This window comes from Pristis pectinata, chromosome 8 (genome assembly GCF_009764475.1).
Source record: "Pristis pectinata isolate sPriPec2 chromosome 8, sPriPec2.1.pri, whole genome shotgun sequence".
NCBI lineage: Eukaryota > Metazoa > Chordata > Chondrichthyes > Rhinopristiformes > Pristidae > Pristis > Pristis pectinata.
In genome coordinates, this window is record NC_067412.1 from 81,179,695 (window position 1) to 81,195,957 (window position 16,263).

Here is a 16,263-nt window from a genome sequence, read left to right on the forward strand (position 1 = left end):
GGATTTCATGAAAAGCAAAAGAATAAGTTAAGAAAGGATGAGACTGCTTAGAAATGGAGGTTTATTTGGAAGGGTTAAGTTATGGTGGAGACAGAGAATTGCTACCCAATGGAATATAGCGAACAATTGATGGAGATAGCTGTTTAAAGGAATTTGCAAACATCCCTAAATGTTGGTATGCACCTAAGGCTTTTGCAATGAATTGAAGAGGATATAGCAGAATCTCTGTATGCAGTTCTTCAATCTTTTTTCAATGAAATGGTACCATGGAGTAACCAATATAATAGCTTCATTTGAGATGGGATAGAAGATAAACAGATTAAACAAAATTGTGTTTGACAATCTTAATGAAGTTGTGAAAGAAATGCCCAATTGGATGGGTAAAATACATTTCTCAGAAAATGTTTGCAAAAAAGTATGTGTGTCAATGTCAATAGTGGAAAAAAGCATGGATAGAAAATTGAACATTAAATTAAAAATTAAGGCAAATGCATGCTGTTCAAATCGAAAGAACGCTGGAAGGGAAATGTGCTATGAGTTAGTGTTGGGTCTACATTATTCTCAGTTTATATAAATGAAATGGAATTAGGGATAGGATGCAACATTTTAAAATTTATTGTTATTTAAAAATTTCACAAATAGGCAGAATGTGCAGGCAGATGACACTAAACTGGATACTTCTGGTGTCATGTAGTTTGAGAGGAATACATGGAAGGTATGAAAGAAAAAAAGAATAGAAAGCCTCAAATACATAGTTCTCTAAAATAAGATTTCAGGCAATAAAGACGTTAAAATACTGACAGCAGTTTTATTCTTATAAATGTGGCATAGGACATGAGTAAAACAGTAGAAGTAAATTTATGAAATATGTTAGGCCGTGGTTAGAATACTCTGTGCATCTTGTTTGGCAACCAATTATGAAAGGGCCGTGCAATTACAAACTACTGAAACCAGTTATGAGGAGTGACATGAGAAACTAGAGCTCTGTTCACTGCAACATCAGAAACCAGGAAATGCGTTGCCACAAGCAGATTGAGACTGTTGTATTTGCATAGGAAAGTTGTTTACATGTTTGAGCCAAAACATGGTACAAAGGATGTACTCAAGCACATACAAAGGGTTTCAACAAGAAACTGGAAAAGTGAACACTACTTTTCAAATCACAATATGTAAATTTTGGTTCAAAAGTTAAAGGTAACACTTTGGAAATTTATTTTAGGTTTTATGGTTGTATTTTATCTAAGAAATTTTAAATAAACTTGATTTATCATCCAAATCACTGAATTCTGCATTTGCACCAGAACTCAAAGAACAGAATAATAAAAATATATGTTAAGATTGATCAATAGAATAATTTATCATGTTTTGTGCTACTTATGCATATTCCTGTGTATTAATATGTTTCATTTATCAAAACAAAATTAATTGCTTGAAGATCATAGATCTTGAGAAAAGTGGTTGCCTCCTTCAGGAATTTTATGCATTGAAATTCAATTGATGCATTGGTAAAACATGCCTCAGGCAGAATAGTTACATATTACAACAGTGGCTACATTTCAAAAGTTCTTCATTAGTTGAAAAGTGTTTTGGGATTGCCTGATAGACACCATTTAAATGCAAGTCTTTCTTTTTAATGCTTTGATCAGGTATCTGAAGCAAACCATCATTGCGATATCTCTGTAACATCAATGATGGACCTGTAGCTACCAATATTTCAGCCTTCTATTGCACAATTCTTAATGCTGTTTCTATTCACAAGTGTTTGGTGCAGCAAAATTTATACAAGTTCTGCAGGCTGTTTTTCTATAATTTAAATGAATCTGTGAAGTGCTTGTTAAGTTTAATTGCATTAAGGCTTCAATATAAATGCAAGACAATGTTGTTGACACAAGTTGACAAAAGTACAACTTTCCATACCTGGTGATAATGCATTACCAATATTGGAGGACTGAATGTTAACCATGACACATTGGGTGCTGCAATGTGTAGCAGAAAGGTGGTAGGAGTACCCATGGGTGAGTGTGATGTTGATGGGAGAGGGGATATGAAGATGAGGGATGGGAGGGAAGGGGTACAGTTCAAATGAGGCTCAGAGAATGGTAGCTAAAAGGACCTCAGTAATGAGCTCTCAGAACTGATCAACCTGCCTCCCCTGCTATTGAAGCCAAAGGATTTTAACCACAGGTGTATGCACAGGGGTATTTTATATAATGTTAGTACTAACCTCCAATTATTTGGATTCACATAATTATTTTGACACCAAATTCTTCTCTTAAGTAGTTTTGCTAGTGAAAGCCAATGGTGTTTTTAATTTGTATGGAATGGTGGGAAACAGAAGCTCCATACTTTCCTAACCCATTATTTTATTGTTCAGAAAACCCTTCATTTTTATTTTATTTTATATAATAGCTATTTTGCTATTTGCCGGTAGCCTTTTTAATGTTCTTTTTCACACTCAGCTATTCCTTCTGCATTTCTCATGTTTTCAGTAATGTAAGCTCCAATTTTATTAGGTTGGAAGCTCAACAATTTGAGACAGGGAGTCTGATGGGTGGATTGCAAGAATCGAGGTTAACTTCATGGGAGTGAAGGCGGCTTGGCCAACAAAATGTGCTGACTTCTCTTGTATTTATGCCTCCAATCCTTGCAGTGGTGACACACTCAACGCAAAACCACTATTCTGTTGACCTAGGCTAGTATATGTTGAAGAAACCTTTCTGATAAGTCAAGCACCTGAAACATATTTTCAGACTGTTGATTTGTTCAGTGAAATTTCTTGTTGTCACCCAGTTTTGATTATCCTGTACTTAGGCCTGGCTAGTTCCACATGATTGGCATCATCTGTGTTTTAAAGGGGCAACCCTTGTGCAATGTCCGAGTTCTCTGTTAGACTGCGAGACAAGGTGCTGAACAAGTTCCTGTAAACCTCAGAAGCTGCAAGTAGGAATGGCTGTTTAATACACTGGAGCTTCAGAGATTGGCTCCGGAGACTGTCCACAAATAATGTGGCAACAAAGAACACTTAAACCATGCAACATAGTACAACAATGTGAGCAGCTTCAGAGTAACAACCACTCTTTTACCACCAATACTATTCATACCACACCTTGTTTGAGCAGGTAGCTGATAATTCTGCTTGGAGCTGGAAAGAAATCAGTGTTGATGGGCCACAGCAGGAGAAAGGCAGCATGGTATCTGCTTGGAATCTAGCATGCCCTTTCATAAAAATATTTTCATGGTTGCACACCAGTTACACCTTGATAGAGGTGTATCTGGTTGAGGACCACACTTGGGTGATTTGAGGGCATCTTATTTGCCACACATGTGCAGTTGCTGATGCCATGCACCAGTCAGAGTCACAAAACCAAGCACCCACTCGTTCCGACTGGCTTCATCACAAGCAAAGTTGATATATATGCCCAGTCTGGAAAACAGTTCCCAGTCTGTACACATGTGTACAGCTGAATGTGAGATGTTGCACACATCTCTGGCACAGCCCTGGGAGGAAGTTGGAACAAAGAAACAGAGGGCATTTGTTAATATGATAGCCATTGGTAAAGCTTCTCAGACAGTGGTATTCAGACATTTTAAAGGCAATAAATTTCTATGTGTGGAAGTTGTAACTTATTGTGACTTGCTGACCCCCTCTCAACTGTGAAACAGCAGGTATAAGAGGAGTTGCCTCCTGCTGTTGCTGGGACTCTGTTCCTCATGGTGGTCTTCCTCTGGATCCCATTGTATCCATTTTCAAGCAGCGTTCACAGGGATATTTGGAATTATTTGGGATATTTGGCCTGTAATATCTGGGAAGTGAAAAGCAAAGTTCACAAACTGACCAAAAAACTCAACAAAACTTTTTCCAAAGCTTTACAATTCATTCTCCAAACACAACCAATGGAAAGGGAGCTTTCAGAAAGGTGTGAGGTTGCAGTGTTTTTTGAGAGATCACCTGTCAATGCTTCAGCTCTTTGCATTTCTGCTGCTTGAAGCTTGGAAACCTTATTCACACCGAGTTAAATTTCCAACATCCTGTGAGAAGTGTTTTTAATGATTGATTGTCATCTTAAAATTGCCTCTCCCAAGGAGGATTCTACATGTACCTGATGCAGTGAATTAAATGCAGAAATTGCCAAATCTGAGTGAAGAGGTGCTGTCAGTAAGCACATTTAAACTAGGCCAAACCTGACCACTCAAAGAGATTGAACTTTCCCCTCTTGTGTCAACACTGCTGAGATCCCCAAGGGCTTCATGGAGAATCCTGGAGAAAATAAATTAGGAGTGTAGCTGGTCTTTTTTACATCAGATATCATAACCTACTTTGCTTTATCTTTTATCCTGATCATGTTGGTTAAAGCAAAGCCTTTAATGACTTCTGCTAATTCGGTTTTATTTGTCATTAGGCTCACAACAGAAACCTACTGTCTATAGACTTTGACCGGGTCACCAGGATTGGAAAGATTTACGACGACCATCGCAAGTTCACTCTCAAGATCCAGTATGACCGATCAGGACGCCCGGTTCTGTGGACGCCCAGTAACAATTTCAATGAGGTCAATGTCACATATTCCCCGATGGGACTGGTGACAGGCATTCAACGAGGAACTTGGGTTGAAAGAATGGAATATGATCAGAGTGGCAGGATTATATCCAGAGTGCTGGCAGATGGAAAGATATGGAGTTACACTTACTCAGAAAAGGTAACACAAAAGCACTGCTCTGTGGTTTCAAAATAGCTAATTTCCAGTGTTTCTAGCAAAAGCCATTGCACAATACGTTTAGACCCAATGCATGAACTGAGGTTGCTAATCTGAACTATAATTACATGCTGAAACTACAAATCAGAGGAAGTGATTTTGATTCTGCTCTGACAGGAACATGTGGGGAGAGAAACCGAGAGCTCTGTGGTTAAATTATGTTGCACTGTATGTTTAGATTGAGCCAAGAGACCACCTACAAGCAACACAAGTGTTATAAGTACCCCAGTGTGATCCACTGCTGTAATGGTGCAGCTCATCTCATTCTCATTGCTTATTCAGTTCTTTCTGTTCCAAGGTTTTGACTTTAGTGACTTTTGTAGTTAGGTTAATGTCCAGCGACATGTTCACTGTTGTTTTCGGGTGTGTTCCTGACTGATGTGAAGCTCACTTGCTGCCACAAGAGGTATGATACACCATATCAGGTGTTACTTCCTGCAGCTCCACTCCCATCCTGCCAACGTGTGACACATTTCCAGTCAAATAAATCTGTGATAGCTGGTTTAATTAAGCAAAGAAAAATTAAGCCCATCATTCAAACCCAAAAACTAAATTTGATGGTCTTCAAAAGATATAAATAAAAAATGCTTTAAAACACCATGGGATATTTCATCACAAGTAGCTACTAAATTGAGGATTAAATTTCCTTTCAAAGGCAATAGACCATAAATTTCAAAAGCAGGAAAATGAGGGAAAATAAAGTTATATGCAAGAGCACTGTAGCCAAAAGACCTTCTCCAGGCCCCCTAACAGCAGCCAAGATGTGGACTGTAAGTTACAGTTAGAAATAGAAAAAGCATGTCAGAGAGACATCGTTAAGATAATTATGGGGGATTTTAACATGAAGGTGGATTGGGAAAGCCAGCAAGGCAGTGGATCTCAGGACAGCGAGTTTGTGGAGAGTCCAAGGGATGGCTTTTTGGAGCAACTTGTTGATGAGCCCACCAGGGGATCGGCTGTTTTGGACTGGGTGCTGTGTAACACACCAGAGGTAATTAGGGAACTAAAGGTAAAGGAACCATTAGGAACTAGTGATCACAATATGATTGTTCAGTTTCAAATTTGAGAAGGAGAAGCTAATAGCAGGTGTATCGATATTTCAGTGGAACAAAGGAAATTACAGTGGCATGAGAGAGGAACTGGCCCATATTGATTGGAAGAGTAAGCTAGTTGGAGGGACGGCAGAGCAGAAATAGATAGAATTTCTACAAGAAATAAGGAAAATGCAGGATCGATATATTCCAAGAAAAAAGGTTTTGAATGGAAAAAAGGCACAAATGTGGATAACAAGAGAGGTGAAGGCTAAAATAAGAGCAAAAGGGAGGGCATACAAGGAAGCAAAAATTGGTGGGAAAACAGAAGACTGGGAAACTTTTAAAAACCTGCAGAAAGAAACTAAATAGGTCATTAGGAAAGAAAAGATGAATTATGAAAGGAAGTTGGCAGTTTTTTTTAATATATGAAGAGTAAAAGAGAGACACAGGTTGATATAGGACCAATCAAAAACAGTGCGGGAGAGATTATAATGGATAACAAAGAGATGGCAGAGGAACTTGCATTGGTCTTCACTGTGGAGGACATCAGCAATATACCGGATAGTCAGGGGTCTCAAGGGATGGAACTGAGTTCAGTTAAGATTACGAGAGAGAAGGTGCTCGGGAAGCTAAATGGACTAAAGGCAGATAAGTCTCCTGGACCAGATGAGGTTCTGAAGGAGGTGGCTTTAGAGATTGCAGAGGCATTGGTGATGATTTTCCAGGAATCCATAGACTCCGGCATGGTTCCGGAGGACTGGAGGGTCGCAAATGTAGTTCCGCTGTATAAGAAAGGTGGGAGGCAGCATAAAGGAAATTACAGACCTATTAGTCTGACATCGGTGATGGGAAAGATATTGGAATCGATCCTCAAGGATGACGTTATGGAATACCTAGAGGTGCAAGGCAAGATAGGTCCAAGCCAGCATGGTTTCCTGAAGGGAAGATCCTGTCTGACCAACCTATTGGAGTTTTTTGAGGAAATCACAGGTAGTGTGGATAAGGGAGAGGCTGTGGATGTTGTGTATTTAGACTTTCAAAAGGCCTTCGACAAGGTGCCACACAAGAGGCTGATTAATAAGATGAGAGCTCTTGGAATTACAGGTAGGATAGTAGAATGGGTGGAGCATTGGCTGGTAGGCAGAAAGCAAAGGGTGGGAATAAAAGGATCTTGTTCTGGTTGGCTACCGGTTACCAGTGGTGTTCCGCAGGGGTCGGTGTTGGGGCCGCTTCTTTTTACCTTGTACATTAATGATTTGGATGATGGAGTAAATGGTTTTGTGGCTAAGTTTGCAGATGACACCAAGATAGGTGGAGTAGTAGGGAGTATTGAAGAAACAGGAAGGCTGCAGAGAGACTTAGATAGCTTAGGAGAATGGGCAAAGAAATGGCAGATGAGATTCAATGTTGAGAAATGTGCCGTTGTACACTTTGGAAAAAGAAATAAATGGGCAGATTATTAACTAGATGGGGAGAAAATTCAAAGTACAGAAGTACAAAGGGACTTGGGGGTAAAAAGTGCAGGATACCCTAAAGGTTAACCACCAGGTCGGATCAGCGGTAAGGAAAGCGAATGCTTTGTTGGTATTCATTTCGAGAGGTATAGTGTATAAAAGTAAGGAAGTGTTGTTGAGGCTCTATGGAGCACTGGTGAGGCCTCATTTGGAATACTGTGTCCAGTTTTGGTCCCCTTATCTTAGGAAGGATGTGCTGATGTTGGAAAGGGTTCAGAGGAGATTTACGAGGATGATTCCCAGAATGAAAGGGCTTACATATGATGAGTGTTTGTCAGCTCTTGGACTGTACTCACTGGAGTACAGAAGAATGAGAGGGGACCTCATAGAGACATTTAGAATGTTGAAAGGACTGGACAGAGTAGATGTGGTTAAGGTGTTTCCCTTGGTGAGTGGGTCCAGGACCAGAGGGCACAATCTTAGAATTAGAGGGTACTGGTTTAAAACAGAGATAAGGAGAAATTTCTTTAGCCAGAGGGTAGTGAAATTATGGAATTCTTTGCCATGTACAGCTGTGGAGGCCCGATCATTGGAGGCATTTAAGGGGGAGATTGATAGGTATCTAATTAGTCAAGGTATCAAGGGATATGGGGATAAGGCTGGAAATTGGGGCTAGATAGGAATAGTATTAGTTTAACTCATGGAGCAGACTCGATGGGCCAGATGGCCTACTTCTGCTCCTTTGTCTTGTGATCTTGTGATCCAGTGCTGTAATTCCTGTAATCCTGTGAAAACGACTCAGGAAGTAAATTGGAAACAATGGCACTGACTTGAGCTATGGACAAAGAGCCTTGTGGCCACTGCGAATCATTGGTTACTCCTCTTCCCCACCCTCAGTTTCCTCCATTTATGAAATATTTATGATCTGGCTGATAGAAGCAGATCCACGAGAAACATTCAGAAGTTCACTGGATATAGACTTGGACAAGAAAAACTTTCAGAGCTGTGTAAAATGAGCAGGAAAATGAGATCAGTTAAATAGCTCTTTCAAAGGAACTGGCATAGTCATGATGTTCTGAATGGCCATCTTCTGCATTGTCATAGAGTCATGGAGCCGTACATCTTGGAAACAGGCCCTTCAGACCACTGAGTCCACCAACCATCAAACATCAATTTACACTGATCCTACATTAATCCTATATTTTATTCTCCCCCTATTCTCACCAACTCTCCCCAGATTCTACCATCCGCCTACACATGAAGGGCAATTTTTAATGGCCAATTAACCTCCCAACCTGCACATCTTAGGAAACCCACGCAGTCACAGGGAGAACCGCATACAGACAGCACTCAAGGTCAAGATTGAACCCAGGTCTCTGGCGCTGTGAGGCAACTACTCTATTAACTGTGCCACTGACTTGGAAAAATCTGTCTATATCAACATGATTCATTTCCAGCTCATTACTTTCTCTCTGTTTCATTTCCATGATAGCTTTCGTGGGACCAACTATACTCAGGCACCTGATGCAAGTGGTCATCCTTTGATATGAAATTGATTGTGAGTGACAAAGTTTCCCCGCCCAGGAACACCACAATCAATGCTAAGGCTGCCTTTATATGCCATCCATACTTCCAGCAATATTTATAATGCTTACCAACATGATTCTAAACTAGGCTTATTGAATCAGAAGTACTGAAGCTAATTACAGCCATAGCAAACATTAAAAGCAACTCCAATCCTCCCATTGGAGGTAATGAAATTCAGCCATAAAACAGGAATACATCTTAAGTTTTTTTTCATGTTGTTGATTCAGATCTTCACTGAACAGTGACATTTCTTATTAAGCTATCAAGTTTCAGTTTAGTAGAAAGAATTCTAACACACATAATACATTGTTAAAACATTGTAGTGTATATTATTTTGTCATCACAAAAGCATACCATGCACAAAGATCAAAATGCTACATCCATTATGCAAAGAGGGATAGCACACCATCTTGTGCTAAAATACACATGCCACTAAGTTACTAATTGTACTTTTCCCTCATTATTCAAGAGCAAGTTGAAACTTAAGAAAGTATCATGAGGATAAAACTTTCCTTTTTATAATTAAAATTTATACAAGTTGGTTTAATGAATTAAAATTGATTTTTGTTTTATTAAATGTGATGTATATATCTTTTTCTATTGTATTAATTATATCTAATTTATATTTATAACCTTTATATGTCGAGAAACAACTATAATGTTGGGATAGTTCATTTACTTATTTTCAAATGCATCTTGGACCATTTTAAGAAAGAAAAGGTAATAGAAAGAGAAGAAAAAATAATGGGTTGAAAAAGAAACAGAATGCTAATATTGCACAGCAAATCTGTTGTTCGCTAAAAAAATGAAAGACACACAAAATGAGCAGATAATGGTCTGTACCCTTGGGAGATCTTTGCATTTTCTATGCTGAATATGGGACCCTTCTCTTCAAATTTTCCATGCTTCTGTCCTCCTCTGTTCTCCTGTTGTAAGCATTTAAAATTTCTCTGAACTTATCTTTTACTTCTCTCCTTGTCACATCACTTCCTCCTTCTGTAATACACCATCACAATTTCGTCACTTGCCCTCCATGTTATTATTTTAATGATTCATGTGCACATTATTACTAATTTTCCATATTAATTTTAAGAGTACATAGACACTCCTGAGCAATTTGAAGGATTTACTCTGCTTAAAGCAACATTATTGAATATTTAAGGCAGATCAGGCTGTGACCCCAGAGACATGCTACATTGATATATTGCACCATAGTGATATAAGGCAGATGAATTTTTAGGTTCTGGTAAACCATATGGAGAAGGCACAAGACAATGGGGAGATGTTTTTTATCAAAAAAAAGGGAGATCAATTTGGAAGGCAATTAGTCAGTGCCACTATCAATCACATTCCACCAGATAAATGAGAAAAACTTAAGTTCTGGACACCAAGCACTTCCCTGTACTCCCATATGGGAGTTCTTTGTACAGAAAATCCTGAAGACATTCAGAAATCTTGGCTACAGATCTCTTGTCAAATCTGGAACAAATACTAAAACTCTTAGATATGAAAGCAAATTATTATTCTGATTAGGACATAGGCCAAGAAATAGATGACAGAGAGAAAGATAATGAGCAATGTCTACCAAGAACCATCAACACTCAAGTAACTATCACCTTCTAAAACTTCTTATCTTCCACTCCAGAAGGGGTGACCACTGCAGTGGTGAGCACATCACAGAGGCCGGCACACAGCCCAATCTCTCAGCCCTTGCATTAGCAGATGGCATCCACTACCAGTGATTCTGTTAGCACCAACGTGAGTCAGAACACTTGAACATGTGGAATGGCAGGAGAATTGTCAGTGAACCAGATAAATTTAAGTCACTGTTTGCAACCTCTCTGGAGCTGTATGTCTAAGCCACTGGTCACAGTCCCTGCTGGGTCAGGCATGTGCCTGAAATGCTTCTTACAGTTTCTCCTGGATCAGCCTGTGTGTCAGAAGCAATGCTTGCAAACTTCTTTGATTCAAGACATGCTCCTGAGCACTGTTTGTCCATGTATCTACATCATTGATTACAGGGTAGGTAGCGTTGTTTCCCTGGGACTACCAACCTATTTACCATCTGTACAGTGGTAATTGGTAATTGGTTTATTATTGTCACATGTACCAAGATGCAGTGAAAAACTTTCTTTTACATCCATACAGATCATTCCAAAATATAAGTAAATTGAGGTAGTACAAAGAGAAAGGCAATAACAGAATGCAGAATATAGTGTTACAGTTACCATCACAAAGAAAGTACAGTGGAGGTAAACAAATAAGGTGCAAGGGCCACAACGAGGTAGATTGAGTGGCAGGAAGTGGAGCAAAGATTGGACTGAGTTGGACGAGCTGCTGACCAAGATGGTCAAGCTGGAAACAGAGGAGGAAAATAGTGTTTATGTGACTGGTGGACTTAAACTTCTGATCAGTGATGACTCCCCCGAGGTGTTGATGGTGGCAGACGCATTGTAATGCTGTTGTAATGCTATTGAAAGACAGATGTAAGTGGTTAAACCCCCTCTTGTTAGAGGTAGTCACTGTCTGGCACTTCTGTGGTGTGAATGTAATTTGCCATCTGAATGTTGCTGAGGTTTTGCTGCATACAAACACAGACCGCTTCATTTTCAGATATCTTTGACCAGATGATGAAGGGAAGGTCATCTTTAAAGTAACAGACAGTGGTTGGGCCCATGACACTGCCCTGAGATACTCAGTGATGTCCTTGGGCTGGGATGATTGGCATCCAACAACCATCCTTCTTTATTGCATGGTATGATTCCCACCATTGGAGTGTTTTCCTCTTAAAGCCTATTGACTTAAATTTTACCAGGCATCCTTGATTCCATGCTCATCAAATGCTACTTTGACGTCAAGGGCAATTACTCCCACCTCATCTCTAGAATTCAGCTCTTTGCTCCATGTTTGGAGAGCTAAGTGGCCCTGGTAAAACCCAAACTAGGCAACAATACGCAGGTAAATGGTGATAAAGTGCCTCAGGATGGCATTGTCAAAAACACCTTCCATTCCTTTGCTGATGATTGAAATTAGTCTGATTGAATGGTAACCAGTCAGATTAGATTTTTATGGACAGCACATACCTGGACAATTTTCCATATTGTCAGTAGATGCCAGTGTTTTAACCATACTGGAGCAGATTGGCTGGAGATGTGACAACTTTAGAAGCACAACCAGGATGTTTTCTAGTCCTATGGCCTTTGTTTTGTCCGGTGACCTTAGCCATTTCTTGATATCGTGTGAAATGAATCAAATTAGTTGAAGACTGGTCTCTGTAATGGTTGAGATCTAAGGAGGCATTCAAGATGAATCATCCGCTTAGGAATGGCTGAACAAAAACAATTTTGCCTTTAGCACTCACATACTAATGCCCATCATTGATGAGTATGGGATGTTCTTGGACCTCCTCTTCCTGTTAACTGTTTAATTGTCCATCACCATTAACGGCTAGATGTGGCAGGATTGTAGAGCTTTGATCACCAGATCATTTAGTTCTGCTTCTTGCATGCTCTTTTTGCAGTTTAGCATACATGTGGTACTGTGGTGCAGTTTCAGCAGATTGAAACCTCATTTTTAGGTGTGCCTACTCCTGCTCTTGGGATTCCCTGGCCTGATAGCAATGGTAGAGCAAGGGAAATGTTGGGCCATGAGAATGCAGTAGAGAGCCATAAGTGCACACTTGTCAATCATGCAGCTGGTGACATAGCGACAAGTGCAGACAAAAACCTTGAAGTTACCAAAGTGACATTGATAGAATAAATGAGTGGACAAAACTGTGCAAATGAATTCCTGCACAGGTAAAGTGAGATCACCCACTTTCATCAGAAAAATGGATCCAATTACATTTTAAATTATGATAAACTGTGAACTAACACTATTACAGCGCCAGCAACCTAGGTTCAATTCTGGCCGCTGTTTGTAAGTTCTCCCCGTGACTGTGTGGGTTTCCTCTGGGTGCTCTGGTTTCCTCCCACATTCCAAAGATGTACGGGTCAGGAAGTTGTGGGCATGCTATGTTGGCGCTGGAAGCACGGTGACCCTTGTGAGCTGCCCCCAGAACATTCTACGCAAAGATGCATTTCACCGTCTGTTTCAAAGTACATGTGACTAATAAAGAAATCTGATCTGAATCTGATCTGATCTGATCTGAACTTCAGAGACATTTCTAAGTCCATGAACACAAATCTCAAAAATGCAGTGGTTGGACACAGAGATATAATCAAGCTAATGTTAGCCTTTATAATTAGAATGTTAGATTATTAAAGGGAGAAGGTTTTGCTAAGGTTGTTACCAACCTGGGGCAAACTTCTTCTGGCTACTCTGTGTAGTTCTGGTAAACTTATCTTGGTAAGACATAAAAGAGATACAGCATAGAATCACTGGAATGTAACTAAGACTCCAAGGATTAAATTATGAAGATAGATTGGATAACCTGGGTTTGTAATTCCTGGACATGGATAGAAGGACAATTTTTCGGATTTTGAAATAAATTGATGGTGTGGCTGAAAGAAAATTTTTCCTTCTGTTGGCAGAGTCTAGAACAAAGGCAGATAACCTTACAATCACAGGTAGGATGCTGAATTGTAGAAGCCTCCCACAAAATGCAGCAGACTAGCTCACTTCACATTTTAAATCTAAGATCATTACATTTTTGCTTTCCTGTGGTAGCCAGGTGTAAGGACGCACCCAGATGGATGGAGTTCAGGCATGAATCAGCAAGATCAGGCATGATCTGGCCAAATAGCAGAGTGGATTCACGGAGCTGAATGGCCGACTCCTGCTTCCACATTCCTCTATTGCAGATGAAAAAGCATTTAAAAAGGAATAGAGCAAAGGAGGAGGAGAAAAACACATGCACACATATGTATGTACACCCACACACACAAATATGTGTACAAAGGAGATGAACTGGAAATAACTTGAAAATTAAGCAATTCATTTTCAAGTCATTTCCAGTTCATCTGAAAAATGAGCGTCGAGGAAAATGTTCTTGGACAGCAGGTATGGGCTAGAGACAACGACTGAAGCAAATCCATCAGAATTGCACTGCATAAGGTGAGGCTTTAAGTATAAGTGTGAAGGTCTAATAGGCTGTACCCCTGGGATCTCTCTGCCTTCCTTCCACCATGTTCCTGACATGGAGCCTTTTCTACTAAGGTTTCCAGGCCTCTTACATCACTGCTATTCTGATGTGACCACATGCACCTCTTCTGAGCCCATCTTTTGTTTCTTTATCTGCTTCCATATTGCCTCCTTTTACATTATAATGTCATTAATTTAGTTATGTAATCACTGCTGCCCTGTTCTCTTTCTCTGGCTCCACCGCCCATGTTAAGGAATTATTTGTTTCTCACATCCTTCACTGTTGATGAGGAAGGTTTCATATGTGAATTTTGCTGAGTGGTTTCTTATAACGAGTGATACTTGAATTGTCTTGCTCAGGATACCACTTTGTTCATGTGCATCTTCGTGCAGTCAATTTTAAATTTAAACAGTGTGAGCAACATGTTTTGTATTGTGGAAACAGTAAAAGTTATTACAAGCAGGTGAAAAAATGTGTTCAGGAAAGACTGCCCTGAGTACTTTCTGCACCTGATTTACATTGAATTCACAATTCAAGAGGCGTCAAGGCCATGTGGTATGAGACCACACTCACCAGGGATGAGATCCCACATTGCTTATTTCCACATGATATTGGCATTATAAATTGTAGAGTAAGTTTGCTTTAAATTACTGTGTTATATGTCCTGAAATTGTTTCAAGATTGTTTTTACAGGTATCTGGAATTGTCATCAAATAACTAAGTTTTATTTTTCAACAGTCTGTGACACTTCTGTTGCACAGTCAACGAAGATACATTTTTGACTATGATCAGACTGATAGACTTTTCTCAGTCACCATGCCCAGTATGGTTCGACACACCATGCAGACCATTTGCTCTGTAGGGTATTATAGGAATATCTACACTCCACCTGACAGTAGTGCCTCCATCATACAGGATTACATGGAGGATGGGCGCCTGCTCCAGACATTATTTCTTGGCACTGGACGAATGGTTGTCTACAAATACACTAAACTGTCCAAGTTTTCCGAAATTCTTTACGACACCACTCAAGTCAACTTCACTTATGATGAAGCAGCCGGTGTGATTAAAACAATCCAGCTAATACATGAAGGATTCACCTGCACAGTCCGATTTAGACAAACAGGCCCACTTGTGGCTCGACAAATCTTCAGGTTCAGTGATGAAGACCTTGTTAATGCTCGTTTTGACTACAGTTATAATAACTTCCGAATTACTAGCATGCAGGCTATGATTAATGAAACTCCACTGCCCATTGATCTTTATCGGCATGACGATGTCTCAGGCCGGTCAGAACAATTTGGAAAGTTCAGTGTGATCTACTACGATCTCAACCAGATTATAACCACCACTGTTATGACACACACAAAGAAATTCAATGCCAATGGTCAAGTGAGAGAAGTCCAATTTGAGATCCTGAGATCTATTACATACTGGATGACTGTTCAGTACGACAACATGGGACGTATGATAGTATGTGAAGTAAGAGTGGGATCTGATACCAATCTCACAAAACATTCCTATGAATATGATGCTGACGGGCAACTACAAACTGTGTCAATTAACAACAAGCCCCAATGGCGCTACAATTACGACTTAAATGGAAATATTAACTTGATGAGCTATGAAAATAGTGCTCACCTAACCCCACTGAGGTATGACCTGCGAGATAGGATTACCAGATTTGGAGAAGTTCAGTACAAAATGGATGAGGATGGCTTCCTCCAGCAGAGGGGAGATACCATATTTGACTACAATTCCAATGGTCTGCTCAACAAAGCATATAGTAATACTGAAGGCTGGAGTATGTTGTACCGTTATGATGGACTAGGAAGGCGTGTGGCCCGTAAAACAAACACAGGACAACACCTGCAATTTTTTTATGCAGACCTCATTAACCCAACCAGAGTCACTCATATTTATAACCATACAAACTCTGAAATCACATCACTCTACTATGATCTTCAGGGCCATCTCATAGCTATGGAAGTCAGCAATGGCGAAGAGTTTTATGTAACCTGTGATAACACAGGAACTCCCCTGGCTGTGTTCAGTAATTCTGGGCAAGTTATTAAACAGATGCAATACACACCTTATGGAGATATTTACCAAGATTCCAACTCAGATTTTCAAGTGATTATTGGTTTTCATGGAGGGCTTTATGATCCCCTGACCAAGCTCTTGCATTTAGGCCGCCGTGATTATGATGTTGTGTCTGGCCGTTGGACTACACCAAACTATGATCTTTGGAAAGACTTAAACAACAATCTGTTTCCATTCAATCTGTATTCATTTAAAAACAACAACCCGGTCAGCACTGTTCAGGACATCACACAATTCACCACAGGTAA

The 16,263-nt window shown here is 39.9% G+C and overlaps 1 protein-coding gene across 9 annotated transcripts in view; it reads left to right on the top strand.

Moving 5' to 3' along the window:
- tenm1 (teneurin transmembrane protein 1) overlaps nt 1-16,263 on the top strand; it is a 1,611,625-nt gene that overhangs the window by 1,571,671 nt on the left and 23,691 nt on the right. For all 9 annotated transcript variants that reach the window (XM_052021038.1, XM_052021037.1, XM_052021042.1 and 6 more), the window contains 2 exons: nt 4,401-4,697; nt 14,651-16,259. In XM_052021038.1, coding sequence (XP_051876998.1) covers nt 4,401-4,697; nt 14,651-16,259 — 1,906 coding nt within the window. The remainder of the gene's footprint in view (nt 1-4,400; nt 4,698-14,650; nt 16,260-16,263) is intronic.